The 19,581-nt window shown below is 41.1% G+C and overlaps 1 protein-coding gene across 1 annotated transcript in view; it reads left to right on the forward strand.

Moving 5' to 3' along the window:
* The first annotated feature begins 9,990 nt into the window (after positions 1-9,990).
* LOC131243603 (ABC transporter B family member 20-like) overlaps positions 9,991-19,581 on the forward strand; it is a 36,808-nt gene continuing 27,217 nt past the window's right edge. Inside the window, exon 1 of the mRNA XM_058243081.1 lies at positions 9,991-10,659. Coding sequence (XP_058099064.1) covers positions 10,279-10,659 — 381 coding nt within the window. The 5' untranslated portion in view covers positions 9,991-10,278. The remainder of the gene's footprint in view (positions 10,660-19,581) is intronic.

Below are 19,581 nucleotides of genomic sequence, written 5' to 3' on the forward strand. Positions count from 1 at the left end.
GGCTTGCGGGCTCAATCAGGTTGGCCACACACTAGTCCATTTCTGACCATCAACTTCTCCATCTGTGTGGCCCAACAACCAAGCGGACCTGCCACCACATCTACATGGTGTGGCCCTCCTAGGATACTGAATGTGCCGTTTTTGCACTTGGCCTTCAAAGCGTGGTTAGTTTAGCAGAGACACTGTATCCTGCCAGAAGGACCCATGCAAGAGCAGCTGGCTGTTCAATAGTCTCCTGTCTATGGAATCACACAGAGGCTGAGGCTATCATTTGTAGATATGCTGGCCCATGGAACCAGAGAGTGGTTCATACATGTGCACTTTTTGATTGATGCTTAAATCTAAACCATAGGATAGCAATGGACACCATACATATGGTTACAAAGCCCAAAGTTCTGCTGGAAGAGATACTAATCTCCGACTGAGTGAACGTGTGCTTGTAGACCTGCTCAATGGTCTGCGTTTGTCCCTGAATGATAATTTTTGGGTGCTGTTTACTTAGGAATTTCCAATTTTTTATTTAGACCGTCCAATATTTGTTCACAGATCAACTCGTGGTGATGCGAATTTCATACAATTTTCAAGTTTACAAGCATCTAAAGTGAGCCTCATGATTTCCGGTGTTGATTTAAGATCTATTGGAGTATGCTCTGTTAGATTCATATTCTTGCCCTTTGTGGACTTGCACGGTGATGAGAATATTTCAAAGGTTTAGCTGGGTTGTCAACGGGTGGGAATCAGACTGAGGGGCCCGTTTGGATGGAATACCAAAACTACGGTTTGCACACAAAATCCTCTTTTGGATCCAAAACGAGGGATTTGAGGCTTGTTTGGATACCACCTGCAATTTTCTGTTTGGGACTCACCTGATGATTTAGTCGACAACTGGACAAGACCCCAAAAGTCAATCCGAGTGGTTTTTGAGGAAAGGGAACTGTTCAGCTATATATCCAAATGGGCCATAACAGCCCATTGGACGCACCCACAAAAGAAGCATTTGCTGCCTAAATGCTGCCTTATATAAATCATTTTTTGTGTTGTGTGTTTGGGTGCACTTCCCCCACTCGTTGAAATAACTTCTAAAAAGTCTACTCACTGAAAACTAATCTTATCTGGTTTTGAAATTTAGACTAACTATAGAAGTCAAATAAACTTAATTTTGAAGTCTTATAGTCCAACCAAAGTGACATTTGGTAGACTGAAAAATAAAGTCTGAAAATTAATTTAAGTGCTGAAAACTTGAGATCAGTTAGGATCGCTGTTTCCTGTGGTGTGGTCCTCTTTGTCTTTGGATTTGCCTCATTTTTGGACTCTTGCCTTGAAATGAGCTTGTGGAACAGATGGCTGGCATGGACATGACATATTCATCATGGTAGGTCCTGAAGTTTTTCAATGCACAAAACACATGGGATTCACAAGGTTTTAAGGCATCAATTTCTCAATCAACCAAACAATAGTTAGAAATAATGACAACCCATTTGCAACCATTTATTGCATAATTAGGAAAATAAAACAAGCCCTAAATCTTAATACAATAAGGATTTTTGTGTGTGCGTGCACGCTTTTTAGTAAGTTTCTATTGTCAGTTTTTGAGTTAATATTTTTAGTTTTAAGTTCAAGTTAGCCTTCAGTTTTGAAGTGTGAGTGGTGTTACTTTACATAAATTATAAATATAAAGAGGGTAGAGAGAGAGAGAGAGAGAGAGAGAGAGAGAGAGGAAAATAGTCTTAAGAAAGCAATGAAGTATTTCGTATTTTATTCTTATTCTCCTTATATCTCTTTTAGGTATGGTGTGAAGGTTAGTTCTCTTAAAACTAGACACATGGCTCATTGATTGAAGTTGCTAAGGCAACCGTAGAAGTAGGCCTTTCATGGCCTACACTGACAAAGTCGATATGCTTTTGCTTTTGTGAGGAAATCCCTTTTGCTAGACTCGTATACCAAGGGCATTTGGATGCAACTCCGATAAAAGAGGTTTACCAGAGTTTTGTTGGTTGACCCACGAAACAAATTTGATTGGTTTTCAGTGGGTTGGCTCTTTAAGGAGTGGGGGAATCAGACGGATTGAGAAGTGCATCATCCAAACACATAAATTGGAATTTGGCCTACAAACATTTTGGAGTCAAACACCCCTCTTGAGCGTGCATCCAAAAGGCTCCTGAGAGAATCATAATTCATAATCTGGTCCCACATTGTACCTTAGAACAACTATTGTGTGGTAACCGGGAAATAGGGATTTTTCTAAATGGTGATGACTTGAGCATCGAATACCAAACAAGCCAGCTAAGCATGAATGGCACATACACACCACCATTGGAGCAAATGTGGAAAGGGGTTTTGTTAATGGTTGACATTACAGCATGTGCGACAGTGCCTAATAAGCCAGAAGAGCACGAAACACAAAAATGCACCGCCATTGGACCAAAAGTCAAAAGGGGATTTGCAAATGGTTAATGCCTAGAGCATATGGTGCCAGAAAAGTTTACAAGTACAGTTGGGCACGGACGACTCGAATCGTCTCGTATGACTTGTTTAGACCCGACTGAACTCGAACTGTGAGGGTGAGTTGATCCGAACCCAGTAGACTTCGTCCCATGCAAATGCAAACTCAATTTGAGTCCAGTTCAGGTCACCTGTAATTCGACTCAACTTGACCCGAAAAGTAACTCAGTATTGACTTAGACTCAATCTGTAACATAACTCATACATTTAATTATTATTTTTTAAAAAAAATCCAAATTTGATGTTTCAGATATGAGATGCTGTGTAGCTGATGGAGAGGTTGCAATTCCAATTTCAACCCATGGATACCTGCCGCACCCGACCCAACTCGGTGCTGACTCTACTTGGTACTTGTGACAGGGTCGGACCGAGTCCCGGTTAGTCCGAGTTAGACTCAGATTGGATCAGGTCAGGCATGCTGGACTTGGTGTCGAGTCATGTCGACTTTGGGTCAGGTCTATTTCAAAACCGGGTTGAGTCGGGTCAACCCTAACTCAATCCGACTTGACTCGATGTCCAACTCTGTTCACAAGGCATGGCTATGCACAAATGTAACACAGTTGGACCAAAAGTGGAAAGAACATGCTCATCTCTTCTCCACCATCTTTTCCGAGGACTTAGCAATGTCTTCATTTCTTGCTCTCCTTGTCAAGATGTGTGATGTGACCGGTATTTAGATGGGATAGTTGGTCCGAACCTGTTTATATATCTAAAATCTGATTCAGTCTTATTTAAACTAGGTAATTGTCCCAATCTTAGCTCAAACTTATAATTGTATTGGGCTTATTTACTTTGAACAGTTGGCTTAGACTTCATTGGAATGTGGCCCAAAAGTTACACTAATCTGATGATCATCAGCTATTTTCACTACGTGCATTGGATTGATGCACAATAAACATCTAAATTGTAATTTCTGTTGTCGATGGACCATAGCCCAAAATTAACATTGATTGAATTATCTCGATTGTCTAATTTTAACTATTGAATTTGAGCCGTTGACCAATCTATTCATCCCAGGAAGTAGCAAATTCATGGACCAATGCAAAATGTTAGAAACTCTTAGCCAAGAAAAATTTTGAAAGATCCCAGATTCATACTATGGACCATAAGAGCAACCGCATGGAATATCGATCGTCAAACATTGGGCTGAATTTGAGCATTGGATTTAGATAGTTGCAAGCATTTCCAACATCCAATCACATTCACAATTGTTATGCTTGGGTCCTCTGTGGCTTGCATATGCATTGAACTTGTCCAGTACGGTTGCCCGTCCATCAAAGACGGACACCATGAAAATCAGGCCAATCCGACCTTCATGTGGACCACTTGTGAGTTTAGAGTTTTAGAATGGTTGTATATTGTTTTGTGTTGTGATCCAACCTTCCGGTGGGCCCCTCAAAGTTTTTGGATGGTTGTACATTGTTTTCTAATGTTGTAACCCGCCTAATGATCTTGTTAGCTCCAATATTTGAGGAATTCTATCATCATCATGGGTAGAGCTGGGCATTGAATCAAGTCAGACCGAGTTAGGGCTGATCCGACTCGATCTGGTTTTGAAACAGGCATAACCCGAACTTGACCTGACTCAATACCTGACACTAATCCGGACCGAGCCTGACCCGGTCACAAGTACCGAGTGGGATTGGGTGTTGCATGTCTCTATGGGATGAAATCACAACTCAAAACCTCGATTCACTTTTCAGAATTGTAGCCTCTCCATAAGCTACGTGGCATCTCAGATATGAAACATTGTGTCTGAGTTTTTTTTTTTTTTTTTTTCTAAATATATATATATGTACAAATCAAGTTTCGGATCAAGTTAGTATCAGGTTAGATTTCGGGTCAAGTCGAGTCGAGTTACTGGGTCACTCGAACTCTACTCAGTTTGAGTTCAGATTGGGCGATGTCAACTCGATTCGGATCTGAACGAGTCAAGTTTGCCGAGTCACGTCATACCATGCTGGCCCATGAATACACTGCTTAGACGGTTGGATTGGTTTAATTTTCGGGGCTTGGAACTTTCATGTTGAGCCTGCCCCGATATATGGATGGATGCAACCCACACCACAATGGGCCCCACATGTGTACTTAGAGAATAAGGTTAGCCTGATATGTAAAATTCACTCTTTTCATTAGGTGGTAACCCTTACTCTTGCTCCGGTGGTAGACTCTTGGGAGTTTCAACACCTGGTCAAAGGTTCAAGTATTCATAGGTGTGAAATCCCGCTACAGCGTGAGTGTGTGGGGATGTGTGCGCGTGTAAAAAACCCTTCTATGTTAAAACCAAATGCAATAAGGTTGGCCCAATATAATCCTGGGCCACACCAATGGTAATAACGAAAAATTCCACCTAAAACTTTAGGCGTTGTGGCCCACCAGACATGTGGTCTTCCACACGAATTTATAGATTTTTGTGTGCTTGTCTTTATTTTCTATGGCATGGCCCACCTGATGGTTATATAGGCCTTTTTATTCAAACCCATTACGACAATGTGGCTGACTTATGAGCAAGTTGGCATAAAAGCAAAATGGCATAGAAAACAACATATGTAGGCCATGGTTTAGGTCTGATTTTAGGCATCCCAATTTCTTGGTAGTTGGCCTATTCTTAACGGTTTAGATTCCATAAAAAATGTCATTGTGGGCCCCACGCACACGGGTTATTAAATAAGCAAACATTAGGTGGGATTATGCTCTTTCAATGCTCCATTAGATATGGAAAATTGGAATATAAAATGAAATGATGTATATTTAGATGCCCGATTTTGGTACCCGACCTGCTTTAATTAGACCCGAATATGTGGACCCAAATCTGACCTTATTATCAAACGGGCCTCCAATGATCATGATGTAATAATTGGATTTAGTCCTAATCGGATCTGGTTAGATATTTCAGGCATCCAATGATCATGATGTCTTGACGGATGCGGATTCAGTAGATCCTGTAAGTACTCCATGGGCCGCATCTCTTACAGCCAATTGGGTCCCACCAACAGGCGCTGTGAGGGGCCCACGTGAAGTATTGGTTTTATCCACACCGTCCATCTATTTTTTCATATCCCATGAGGTTACGGGCCCAAAAATGAGGAAAATCGAAACCTCCAGTGGACCACGCAATGGAGATTAAGCGCTCACCGTTGAAAACTTTTTAGGGCCACTTAAGTTTTGGATCAATCTGATATTTGCATTTTCCCTTCATCCAGGTCTATGTGACCTTACGAACGTAATTAACCATCACGGTGGGCCCTAGGAAGGATTCAACGGTGGGTATCATTATCACCACTAATTATGGTGTGGTCCACTTGAGCCGTGGATATGCTTCATTTTTGGAATGGTGGCCTAAAATGATATGGAAAAATGAATGCACGGTGTGGATAAAATTCAAACACCATAGTGGCTCCTCATAGCCCAATCTAGATGGTCCAATCAAATCCAGCAGCGGCAGGGAAACGGATCAACTGAATCAGCATCGCTACGGCTCTGAAACTCATGCAGGCCCAATTTTTATCATATAGGAGAGAAATACCCTGTAAGTCATCCCAACCATTGAATAAAGGGCCATTTAGTGACATAAAATCGGCAGCCATACAAATCAAGGTTTGTTTATTGGATGGTCAGGATCATGTGATAGTGAGTGGAATTTTACCTGTGGTCAGTCGATTGTGGGAATTTCCTTTTCAACGGTTCAGATCACTCATCCACATGGTCCAACTGCCTTCAGAGAACTCAATTTTGTGCTCCCGCGGTGTACGCTACCGTTTCTCGTCAAGATTATTGACTGTTTATGTTCCCATTATTGGTAAATTGAACTTATTGCGCGACGTAAGCGTCAGCATTACGGCGTACTACATCTGTACTTTTCTATTCCCAAATTACCCACGGCAAGTAATGATATTTGCAGCCTCGCATCTGTCCACGCCAAACACCTGTGGAGCTGACCTTGTTGACGTGGAAAATCAGATCACACACGCTCACCAGGACCCATGATGGACGTTCCATGGCCAATACACATGTCAGGTAGCAACATGTGTACAAAAACGTATGGCGATTAGAAGAATAAAGGAAATGGATGGTTGATATTCATTATGCTTGTATGGCCTATCTATTGAGCGGTGAAGATACGTTTTGCATGCAAAAATTGTACATTCATATGATTAACGTTCAGGATCTTCTACAGTTGTTGCACTTTAGCACGTGCCGGGCGCTTGTATTTAGCGCGTGTAGTTTTTGAGGTTGAAACCTGCAAGAAGATCCATTTTCTTGCCCACCTGTCCTTGGAATTCTACGTTCGTTGACTGAAATATGCTGTCTGCAAACCGCGGTCTGAGCCGAGTTAATTAGAGAAAAACAATGATACTCTGGCAGAGTGTGATGGGTGATACACAGGCACCGACAAATCATGTAAATGGAATATAAGTAACTCGAATCCAACTGTCTAAATCATGGGTCCCGGTTTAGATTTATTATTAACCAAAAATGATTATGGATTGGTGGACATTTATTGGACGGTTGAAATGAAAAGTGTCTAAGGCTACTGTTTCAGCAAACAAGTGTCCCCGAATCAGGGATTAGGATTAATCAATCAATGCTATTTTAGAAACGCGACTTATTTACAGCCTTTTAGATAATTTCCGCGATTTAATTTAATTTCCTGGATGCCACGTGGAAAATTTCTTAGTGCTGGGTATGAATTATGTTACTCTTCCAGAGTATCAAATAACTTCCATTTATTTAATGGAAAGCAGCTAATGGTATTCGCGCAAGGAGAGATTGAAAATGTAAATTGCGGCACGTGTGCCAACATTGCACAGATGTATAAGATCGCATCCAGTAATTAGTTGGGGTAGACAGAAAAATTACCTTCCTATAAATTAAAACAATCTAGTCCACTCATGTGGCCTACAATGGTATGAGGAAAATTGACGGTTGGAAAGAAGATCAACTGCCATTATTCAACTTTTGATTACAGGCTACCTGATGAGTGGGCCAGCCATGACTTTGAAGATGAGAACTTAACATGAAACCTCAACTTGTACATGGTTCTGATCTCTAAAAGGTAGGCCATTTCAGAAGTTTAAACTCTCCTGATGTGAAGGAGGCAGCAATCCTTTATTTACAAAACTATCCTTTTTCAACCGTTGGCATTTCTCCTGTTTATAGTCAACAAAACGTAATTATCAGCTTATGAATAACACGCGCTATTTATCAGTCAAAGGCAGGATTCTTCCACTGTCAATCGGGGAAAAAAAAGAAGCAGTTAGCCTGCAGGACTTCCAAAATCGTAGTCCGCAGTACCTGCTCGGCCCACTTCTGCCTATTGTAAGTTCATACCGGTCCATTTATCCTGACAAGTTGGATTTGTAAGATTTAAGGCTTGTTTGGAACCAGGGATTTAATGGTATGGAACTCGTTAGGTGTAATTAACACCATTATTGTATAGTGAGTATATGTATGAAAATATCATGATATTTTAATCATCTAATTTGATGTTTGGATCTAAATCCTCATGTAAAAAAATATACTGTATTAAATGAAACTTGTGTTTAGTGAACTATAAAATCATAATCAACAAATTAAGTGGATTATAAAATTATAATCAATAGACTAAGTTTTTATGCATTTGCAACTCAAATGTCATGTGCATATGCTCTTATAACTCGATTGTTACGTGTAAATGATACATACGATGAACAGTATAGCTAAATTACATGCATCACCGAATGATTTATATATGCAGCGAACTTGTAAATTTATTAGAAGTCTTGCCAAATCTCTAATTATTTTGAATGATATAATATAAAGATTAATCCAAATCTTTTCATTGTTTCTCGATGAAAGACGGAATTTATTTTAGATCAATACAATTCCATGTCACCTAATCCCATACTCTAAAAGGTTTCTTATAATATTAATAGGTTTGGTTTATGATCAATTATAAAATGTTTTTTATTTAAATTTATTTAATCACATTAGTTTAATAAATAAAAATTAAGACAATCTATTTAGGGCCTAGGTAGCTTATTTTAAGTAACTTAAGATCCAAACGCCCCTTTCATGACGGTAATAGTGCTGTAATGCCTATCCTGTCACTGTCAGGATACAAATTGGAACAGTAATTACAGCCGGCCGGTAGCATTTCAACCCTCTAACATGTGGCTACGTGCTATTATCCTTCTGTAATGGCAGTTAGGTATCTTTGTTTTTAATACCTTCCTGCAAAAGGAATACATTCAACATACATAGGTGAGTCCTGCTAAGAGAATGAGTGGAGCCACATGCATGTTACCAAGATCCGGTCGTCTATATCACGGGAAAGATGGATGGCCATCATGGGTCCCGCTCGTTTTGAGATCTGCTGGGCCATCATTCAACAAGAAAAGTACGTTTGATAATTGGATAAGATTGCCCAATTGGTGAAATTTTTGACACCAGCCATCTATCTTGGTGGGCCCACCAAATGAACGTTTCCAATTACAAGATGGGATCAATTGAAGTTCAGGATGTGCAACTGATGAGAGGAATCTTGTGGGCCCAAACATTAGTGATTGGCAACAAGTGGGTCCCACGGGCCATGTCCAACAATCTCTAGATGGCCAACAGCGCACCTGCATGTACGGTACAGATCAGCGATCTATATTTTAGTAGTCCGGCGGACTTCCATAGAGAAAGAAACAGGACTGCAGCTAAAAAGGCGGAACGCAATGATGTCTGGGGCTAGTCGATAATCTCGAGAATCAACGGCTCTCGTCGTACGATCCTCAACTCGAGGATGGGTATATTATGCTCCGATTTTCAGTTTGAAAAATGGGAACTATAATTTATTGATCCAGTCCACTCATCTGTTGGATCCTACCGTGGATGGACCACGTCCAAAAAATTTCCTTAATATGAAAATCCCAACCATTCAATCTGTGGCCTTCAAATATATGGTCAGAAAAACAAAACGAACAGACCAAATCAGCATGAAACTCCTTTAGTAGATAGCATCGCGGTTTCAAGACAGCGCATTCAAAATAGGTTTCCACAGATCAACGGTATGCACCCGTACCACGGGTCCACTTGTACAAACTGACCCCACTCAGGGAATTATTTGATACTCTGGCAGGGTGTGATGATTGATACGCCACTCATAAATTATACACGTGGCAGACAATAAATCGAATTAAACCGTACAGATTGCGTCATCCATTATAAATAGATCTTAAACAGAAAATTAGATTGTTTAAACAAATCTAATCTCTGATTAGTGAAAAAACTGCTTCCTTATTTCATTTCAACCGCTCATTAAATGTCCACGAATTGGCTAGATGGAATATCACATGACTGTGAATTTCGGCCCACTAAAAACCATCTAAGTTGAGACCCACAATTTGGGCAGTTCGATACGAGTAACTAATTCCATGATCAGAGCTCTCTGAGTCCTGTTTATCAACCATCAAACTCTGCCGGAGTATCAAATAAAAAAGAAAAAGAAAAAAGCAAAAAAGAGCTCTAGAATGGCAGTGGCCAGTGGCGGAGAGCTTCCTGCAGCTGAGAAAGACAGAAAATAGAGAAAAGGTAAAAAAGAGCAGACGAAGTTGGCGAGAAAACGCTGCCGCCGTGTCTCAGAAGCTCTCCTTCTTTGACTGAGTCTTTAACTCGTTCGATCCCTTTCCCCGATTCAACTCAGTCCTGTTTCATTTCCCCCGTATAGAAAACAAAATCCTCTCTGCGATTTTCTTCTTGAAAATCTAGGGTTGCATGAATTAGGGTTTTGGATTTGAGCTCATATCAACGATGATGATCTCTCGAGGCCTCTTCGGGTGGTCCCCACCCCACATCCAGCCGTTGACTCCGGTCTCGGAGGTCTCAGAGCCGCCGGAGTCTCCGTCGCCGTACATGGACACGAACGTGGAGGGTGTGCCGATTGAGGACGACAGTGGCGGGATCGAGGACATGGAGGAGAACGAGCCGCCGCCGGCTGCCGTACCGTTCTCGCAGTTGTTCGCCTGCGCTGACCGGCTCGATTGGGTTCTGATGGCCGTCGGATCAGTGGCGGCCGCGGCCCACGGGATGGCGCTGGTCGTGTACTTGCATTTCTTCGGGAAGGTTTTGCAGCTGCTGAGAACTGTGGAACCGGAGTTGACGAGAGAGGAGCTGTTTGATGAGTTCACGAAGGTATGTCGCTGAAACTCTGGTTTTTTTTTTTTTTAATGACGACAGGGTGTCCCCATCACTTTTTAAGGTGAGACTAATAGCTGCGGATGTACGCAATCATGGGCAAACTACGTGCATCGAGTAAAGCACGGAGAGGGGAATCGAACTCTCATTTGTGTTTTATTGTTTTTGAAGTGCCTTTTAGTCTGTGTACTTGTGTTGGAATGTATTCTGTTGATTTGGATTGAGAATTTTGTTTGATTGGATTACAGTTCAGTCGGTCAATGATCTCTCTATCTCCAAATTTCTTTACTAGTATTTGATTGAAAACTTATAAAGATTTAACTGAAGTTGTCAAGATGTTGATGTTATCTTTTTGCGAATATAAGAATTACGGATGATATTTTTCATGAATTTTTAGGGTTTTATTTGGAGTAGAAGTTGAGTAGGATTGGAGAAGAATGGATTTCAAAGATGAGGAATTACTGGACTTGACCCAAGGTAGACAGCCCATCTTGGAGGGTTTGGAGCTAACTTAGGACTATTAACCTACCCTTTAGCTTGAATCCTAGTAGAGATGCCTTGAAATCCTTATTGTTGGTAGTTTCCTAGTTTGGTTAGAATCAGGATAGTAAACTCTCCCTCCCTCTCTCTCTCTCTACATGTGTGTGTGTGGAAAAATATGTTTAGTTTTTGAAGAATTGGAGTAGAGCAGTTAAAAAATTCTCTCCTGCATCGATAGAAAAAGAAGTGGCATGCTTTTTGTTACCTTCAAAAGAAAAAAGAAGTCGGAAATTGTTGTAGAAGTGGCAAGCTTTTCTTTTAAGATTCTTGGCAGCGTTACAGCATGGTTCTAGATTTTGCTGGAGTTGTCATGTGGTTGCTTCAAAAGGATTGCCATGTGGGTGTCATGCCTGGTTCTCGTACTCTATTAATGAGTGTTGTCTATAAAAGCTATATGAATGACATGGGGTTTCCAAGTGGTTTCCTACTTTGACGACCCATTCGGTGGCTTATCTATTCCTCATTAACCTAGTGGAAATGACCATTGATAGTGCTGGTTTAGGTGCAATATTGATGTAGTTAATGTGTTTATAGCATTTTTTTTTTAATTTTTTGTATTTAAAAACGGTTACATATTGACCGTTTCGGCGGATACGCCAAGGAAATGATCACCCCCATTACACGATACAAGGGTGAATCACTCCGTTATGGAAAAAATGGGCCATATCAGCTGATACGGGCCAATACACCCTGTATTTGCACCATTACAGGATGGATAAAACCTTTTGTAGGCCGATGCACCAAAAAAGGATCCATTTTGAAATTTTTTATTTTCAATTTCTATCGTTTTCCACTTCTTTCTTCATTTAGCCATGAAGGAAGCTTATAAACTAATTTTAAACTAGATCTAGGCCTATAAATTTTTAAGATCAAGATACAAAATTTGAGTAAGATTAATGAACCGAAGCAAAGTGAACCATTTTGGGAAATATTGGAAGAGGGAGCTGACCATCACTTCTTCTTCTTTTTTTTTTCCAATTTTCTATCTTTTTTGTTGTATTTATATGTAATGGTCGATTTGTGTTTGAGTAGGGCCCATTTGGTGGACTTTTAGTAGGTCAAGTTGACACTACTCCACAAATAGACAACATTCTTACCAAGGAATGGCCCATTATACTATCAACTACACATTTACATGGCCAAAAAAAATAATATATATTTGAGATCCTCACTTTAAAAAATCACCAATAATTTTTTAGATTTTTTTCCCGCCCAAAAAAAAATTGGCCGTTACATGGCCATACGTCCCATACCATTATTTACCTACACTTGAGTTCCTTGTGTTGTACTTTTGGATATTTTTGGTTGGTGTTTTAGACATATTTTACATGGGGAAGGGGTAGGTTATATGCATTAGATTTTTTACATACTCTTGGCTCAATTGAGGCTACGTAGGGAGGAACAATCTTATAGCCTAGGTTCCATCATAGAGAAAGCTTGTGCATTCTGACAAAAAGATGAAAGGAGTACCCAAGCGAATCAAATTGGTTTCATAATGGTAATGGTAATGGCACTATTACAATACAGGCTGTAACAACCATTACGTCCTTTAAATTTTTATTTTTATTTTTATTTTTTAAAAACTATTTTGGGGCCATTGTGGACGTTAAGGGCATTTTTTCTGTAATGGCCATTACATAACCGTTTTGACTTACCATGGTTGGAGGAGATCAAATGTGATATAGAGATGTTAAAGGTTGAAGAAAAATGACATCCTTGGCTTTATTAAAAAAAATAATAATAATAAAAAGGAAGAAGAAGAAAGATGGCATACTCCACCCAAGGGTTGGTAAAGATTGATTTTGGTTGGTAGTTCTTGGGGTATATATGGCTGTGTGGCCCCACTTAAAAATGGGCTGTATTGGCTTGTATCATATAGGCTGATGTGGGGTGTGTTGGCATTGATATGGCCATAAAAGCCCAATTTTATTTATTTATGCCCTTCAAAATTTCTCTTCTTGTTTCATTCAAACCATGGAGGAAGCTTAGAAACTCATTTTAGACCTATCTTGGATGTCATAACAAGAGCTTCAATTGATATTCGACGAATTGAAGCAGTATGGACCATTATGGGAAAAAATTTTAAAAGGGTAAACCATCATTACTTTTGTGTTCTGATATTCTTTTTGTTGTATTTTAATATAATAGGCCCTAATTCACCAAATCAAGTTTGATTTGTGTTCATTATGGTCCATTTGGTAGACTTTCAACAAGTTGAGCTGACGAACAACATTCTTATAAAAGAAAGGTTGGGTGCACCATTGTATAAATGTCCAAAATTCAAAAAAAAAGAAAAAAAAGAAAAAAAAAAGATTCTTGAATATCTCATTCATTTACTTTTTTTTTCTTCTTCTAATAATGTTTCCTTAATTCTTTGGCTTAAAAAGAAAACGTTTGACCGATAGTGGCTGATACAATCCGAGACAAGCCGATACCAACATGTGGCGCCCATATCATATCATTTTTTGGTTGGGCCGATACGCCACTCGATACCGATATTCAAAAACATGCTTGCACACTATATTTATTCCAATAATTTCCCTCCAAAGTGCCTCGCCTTCTTCATCGAATTGCCATAATTTCTTCGAAAGAAGGGGTGCATTTCCTCTTGCTTCTGTTAATTCCAAATCCCCTCTCTCTCTCTCTCTCTCTCTCTCTTATTTTTTCAATTTTTGGACATTTGTCCATTTAACCAAATGAAACTGGTGCCTATTTCCTTGGCAAAGAAAATTCTGTTGGATCTTTTCCAATTTTTTGGCAACCAAATTAGGGATTTTGAGGAGAGATGAGAGGTAGACCAGCAGGTTAGCTAGCGTAAACTTGATCAACATGATACGCCCCCCAAAAGACAGGAAGCTGCACTGTCGAGCTGCTAATATCTTTTCAATCCTTATCACAATATGGTACCAAAGAGAAGGCAAGATTATCTCCAAGTGGGAGTCCCATATACATAATAGGCCATTTGGATCTTTTACACCCAAAATGGCTGCAAGGTGTGCTTCAAGACCGGAGTTGATGCCCACCTCAACCATCGAACTTTGTCTGCAAATTGTAAGCATGAAATATGGATGGCAAGAATACCAATCTTAAAGCTAGTCTATAGACCACCTTCCTCCTTGAGGACATTCTACATGACCTTCTACCACATCATGATCAGCAGATCACCTTGATGCAACCCTTTGGGGCTCTTAAAATAGCTGGAAGGACTTCAATGAGAATAATAAGGAAAGAGGTTATAGTAGGGTTGGCAATGGGCAGGGCCCGGTCTAGGCAAAATGATGCGGACACAGGTGCATTCAAGGTGTACTAACGAAGAAAGCGCCAACCACAAGTGCCGTCCTTGTGGATAGGCGAATATTGAGGAGCTGAAGACCTTTCACATGTGATTGGACGTATAGAAGACCCCACTTAGGGAAGACACATGTGAAGGAAGATTGGAGAAAGAAGACCGAGCGCCCAAACTTTCCCATACTAATGTTATTTGCACGTTTTTTGACTTAGTTAGGGGTCTTTTAGTAATCTTATATCTTTATTTGCTTATCCTAAGGGTATTTTAGTAATTTTATGTCTTTATTTGCTTATTTAAGTGGGGTAAAGCCCTAAACACGAATTTCAACTATTGATTAATGAAAAGCAAACCCTTTGGTTGCCTCCTTCCTCTCCTCTCTAATGGTGCTTCTTCTCTCCCCTTGATCTTCTTCTTCTAATTTCTTCTTGTGCCCCTCTAACTTCCTCAAGGTAATAACTTTCTTCCTTCTATTTTTCAGTTTTGGCTAATTCTTCTTCGATCAAAATCTTGAGAACCGATCTAAACCCTAAATCCCCAAATTCTCAAATCCCTAATCCGAGAAACTTCTTGGTTCTTCGGACTAGTGATCTTCGTTGATCGATTGGGTGTGACCATGCAAGATCGGGAGGTCTCATCCCTCGCCAGATCCAACCTAAGTAGTAATTAAATTCCATACTCCATGGTTGTAGTGATGGCCCGCTCCATTGCATGTTTCCTTTATGATTTTCTCAGTTATGATGATTATTGTTAGAATTTTAGATCATTTATTCCTTTTATTTCCGCTGTTTAATTATCTCCATGAGCATGCATCATAATTAGGGCTGTCCTGCGTCAAATTTGGTATCAAAGCCTAGGCTTGCATGGTTTTTGTCTAGATCGAGTTATCAAATTAGGGTTTTGATTTTTAGGTTTAACTTAGGAAAGTTCCAGGTTTAGAAAGTTTTCAATTTTAGAAACTTTCCAATTTTAGAAAGTTCCTAATCTGGAAAATTTTCATATTTGAGTTGTTTCCTGTGTCAACTTAATTGTGTCAGTTCATAGTAGTTTTGCATTCATCGCATTCATCTTGAAAGTCATAACTCTTAGTAGTCTAGTTAGGTAGAGTTTGGTTCAAGTCTTCGTCGTATGCCCACGAGAAGAGGTAGAGGTTTCGGACTTCAACCTACCATGAACAACGAGCAGTTATCTGAGCAGCTTGCTCAATTGATACAAAAGATAACCGCCCTAGAAGCGGGTCAAAGGCGTGAGTTTGCCCGCCTTGAGAACCAAATTACCACTACCTTGACTAAGGTGAAGCAACTAGAGGCATCCCAAAAGGAAAATCCTGTTGTAGGGGAAGATGCGTACTCCCAAGTGGAAGGAATCATTGAAGAACGTGCTGCCACACGTGGTGGTAGTGAGGATAGAGATCGTGGTAACGGTCGTGGTGTGGTGCGAGAGGCACGAGCCACATGTGGTCATCAAGACCGTTATGATCCAGATGAGCGTGCGATGAAGAGTGTGAGAGTTGAGGCCCCGAGTTTTGATGGACGCTTGGATCCCAAGGCATTCCTTGACTGGGTTGCTAACATGGACCACTACTTCGAGTGGTATGGCATGTCAGAAAACCGTCAAATGCGGTTTGCTAAGATGAAGCTTGTGGGTCAAGCCAAGCTCTTCTGGACCAACACCGAGCGTAGGATAGAGAGAGTTGGTAGAGCCTCTATCACACATTGGTATGAGATGAAAGAGAAGTTGAAGGAGAAGTACCTTCCTCTCTCATACCGTCAGAAGCTCCTTGACCAATGGCAATCCTTACGCCAAGGGTCAATGCCTGCCGCTAACTACATCGCTAAATTTGAAGAGTATGTGATGCGATGTGATATCCGAGAAGACCCTCTAGTAACGCTCTCGCGTTTTAAGACGGGCCTTTGTGCGGATCTTCAGCGCGAGCTTATTACTCGGCCCTTAACGGACTTAGATGAAGCATATCAAGTCGTGCAGGAGTTAGAGCAGTATCTGAAGGCTTCTGTCTTTCGTCGTTTTGAGTCCCGAGACTCCAATGCTAGATCTAGTTCCCAAGGAACTAGACCTAATATTGGTAATCAACCTAGGGCACAGGCGACCATTCCGCCTAGGCCTAGGGAGGACAAGGGCAAAGGGGTTCTTGGTGCCGGTCCTAGTAACATGAGCCAAGTGAGGTGCTATGAGTGTGGCAACCTTGGCCACATGTCTAATCAGTGTCCTACGAAGAGCCGTGGGAGAGCCTTAGTTATAGGCGAGTCCCACGAGGGTGGAGATGACCAGGGTGATTATGAAGTTGAAGAGTATCACCCTCAAGGAGGACTTACTGATGAAGAAGTGGATGGAGAAGCAACGCTTGCAGTAGTCAGGCGTGTGTTAGCTTAGTCTAGAACTAGTGCTGACTGGCGTCGAAGCAATATCTTCTACACTATTACCAAGTGTGGTGAAAAGAATTGTAAGGTGATAGTGGACAGTGGAAGTTGTCAGAATGTGATTTCCACTAGCACCTTAGATCGCTTAAAACTGAAATCCACACCTCATCCAGACCCGTATAAAGTTTCTTGGGTTGACAAGACATTCCTACCTGTCACCCAGCAATGTCTAGTCCCCATCGAGTTTGGGTCATACAAAGAGTCCTTGTGGTGTGATGTTTTACCTATGGATGTGGGACATGTTATCCTAGGTAGACCGTGGCTATTCGATAATGATGTCACGATCTTTGGCCGTTCGAATGCGTGTACTTTTATGTATAATGGTAAAAAGATCAAACTTAATCCCATGCCACCTGAGAATACACTAGGGAAGAAGAAGGATGAGAAGGCAAGTGAGCCTAGAGAAATGGGGAAATCCAAACCTAAGTCTTTACATATAATCAGCGCAAGAGAGTTTGAAAAAGAGGCTAAGGAGGATTCTATGGTGTATGCCCTTGTGGCTAGAGAAATTACACCTGAGGTTCCATCAGAGTTGCCCTGTGAGGTGACCTCGGTCCTGAAGGAATACAGTGATGTATTTCCTGAAGACTTACCGAATGAGTTGCCACTTATGAGGGACATACAACATGCCATTGATCTTGTCCCAGGGTCTACTTTACCGAACCTTCCTCACTACAGGATGAACCCTGCAGCGCATGCAGAGTTGAAGAAGCAAATTGATGAGCTTCTGCAAAAGGGTTTCATCCAAGAGAGTATGAGCCCGTGTGCCGTGCCTGCATTGTTGACGCCAAAGAAAGACGGCACGTGGTGCATGTGTGTGGACAGCCGTGCCATAAACAAAATTACTGTCAAGTATAGGTTCCCTATACCTAGACTTGATGATATGCTTGACATGATGGTCAGGTCTACTATATTCTCTAAGATAGACCTCAAGAGTGGATATCACCAAATTCGTATACGCCCAGGAGATGAGTGGAAGACGGCGTTTAAGACGAAAGATGGGCTATATGAGTGGTTGGTCATGCCATTCGGCTTGACTAACGCACCCAGTACTTTCATGCGGGTGATGACACAAACTTTGAGGCCGTTCATGGAAAAATTCCTAGTGGTGTACTTTGACGATATTCTTATTTATAGTACCACTAAGGAATCACACCTTGAACATTTAAAGAAGGTCTATAGTGTCCTTAGGAAGGAAAAGTTGTACGCTAATCTTAAGAAATGTGCATTCATGTCTAACCAAGTTGTGTTCTTAGGATTTATAGTGTCATCTGAAGGGATGCGGGCAGACCCTGAAAAAGTCAGGGCCATAGTTGAGTGGCTAGAACCAAGGAACATTCATGAGGTGCGAAGTTTTTACGGCCTAGCAACTTTTTATCGTCGGTTCATTAGGGGTTTTAACACGATCATGGCTCCCATTACCGAGTGCATGAAAAAGGGAGAGTTCGTGTGGTTTAAAGCCGCCGTCAAGGCTTTTAAAGAAATTAAGGGCAAGATGGTGGAAGCTCCTGTCATGCGTCTACCTGACTTTTCTAAAGTCTTTGTAGTAGCGTGCGATGCGTCTGGTGTCGGTATAGGTGGAGTGTTGAGTCAAGAAGGACACCCAGTGGCCTATTTCAGTGAAAAACTGAATGAGGCAAAACAAAAATACTCCACTTACGACAAAGAATTTTATGCGGTAGTGCAATCCCTGAGACATTGGCGACACTACCTCCTACCACAAGAATTCGTTTTGTTTTCTGACCATGAGGCTTTGAGATATTTGCATTCTCAGAAGAAACTCAACCCAAGGCATGCCAAGTGGGTAGCGTTTCTTCAGGAATATTCGTTTGTTTTGAAACACAAGGCCGGGGTTGAAAACAAACCAGCGGATGCCCTTAGTAGGAGAGTGGCGTTGCTCAACTCCTTGAGTGTAGAGGTAGTCAGATTTGAGCAACTGAAAGATGAATACCCCATATGTCCTGATTTTGGGGGTACTTACGCGTCGCTCTCTAGTGACCAGCATATTATGGGTGAATATGTTCTTAAAGATGGCTTTCTTTTTAAGGGAGACAGACTTTGTATTCCCCGTATGTCCCTTCGTGAATTCCTCATCTGAGAGCTTCATTCAGGAGGGATAGCTGGCCATTTTGGTTGTGATAAGACCATTGCCCTCGTGGAAGATCATTTCTATTGGCCAAGCCTCAAGCGAGAAGTAGCCAAAGTTTTAGGGCAGTGTCGAAAATGTCAGCTGGCAATGCAAAGAAAGCAAAATACCGGGCTGTACACGCCATTGCCAGTGCCACATGCTCCGTGGCAGGACATTAGTATGGACTTCGTGCTCGGGCTTCCCAAGACTATAAAAAAGCACGATTCCGTTTTTGTCGTTGTGGACCGTTTTTCTAAAATGTCGCATTTCCTCCCATGTTCGAAGACGTCAGATGCGTCTCATGTTGCTCGTATCTTTTTTGATGGTGTGGTGCGTCTCCATGGGTTACCTAAAATCATAGTGTCTGATTGTGATGTTCGATTTACTAGCTATTTTTGGAAGACACTGTGGCACATTATGGGAACTCGTTTGCAATTTTCTACTGCTTACTACCCACAAACAGATGGTCAAACTGAAGTGGTAAACCATAGCCTTGGAAATCTTCTACGTTGTCTAGTGGGTGAACA

Source organism: Magnolia sinica, chromosome 4 (genome assembly GCF_029962835.1).
Source record: "Magnolia sinica isolate HGM2019 chromosome 4, MsV1, whole genome shotgun sequence".
Classification (NCBI taxonomy): domain Eukaryota; kingdom Viridiplantae; phylum Streptophyta; class Magnoliopsida; order Magnoliales; family Magnoliaceae; genus Magnolia; species Magnolia sinica.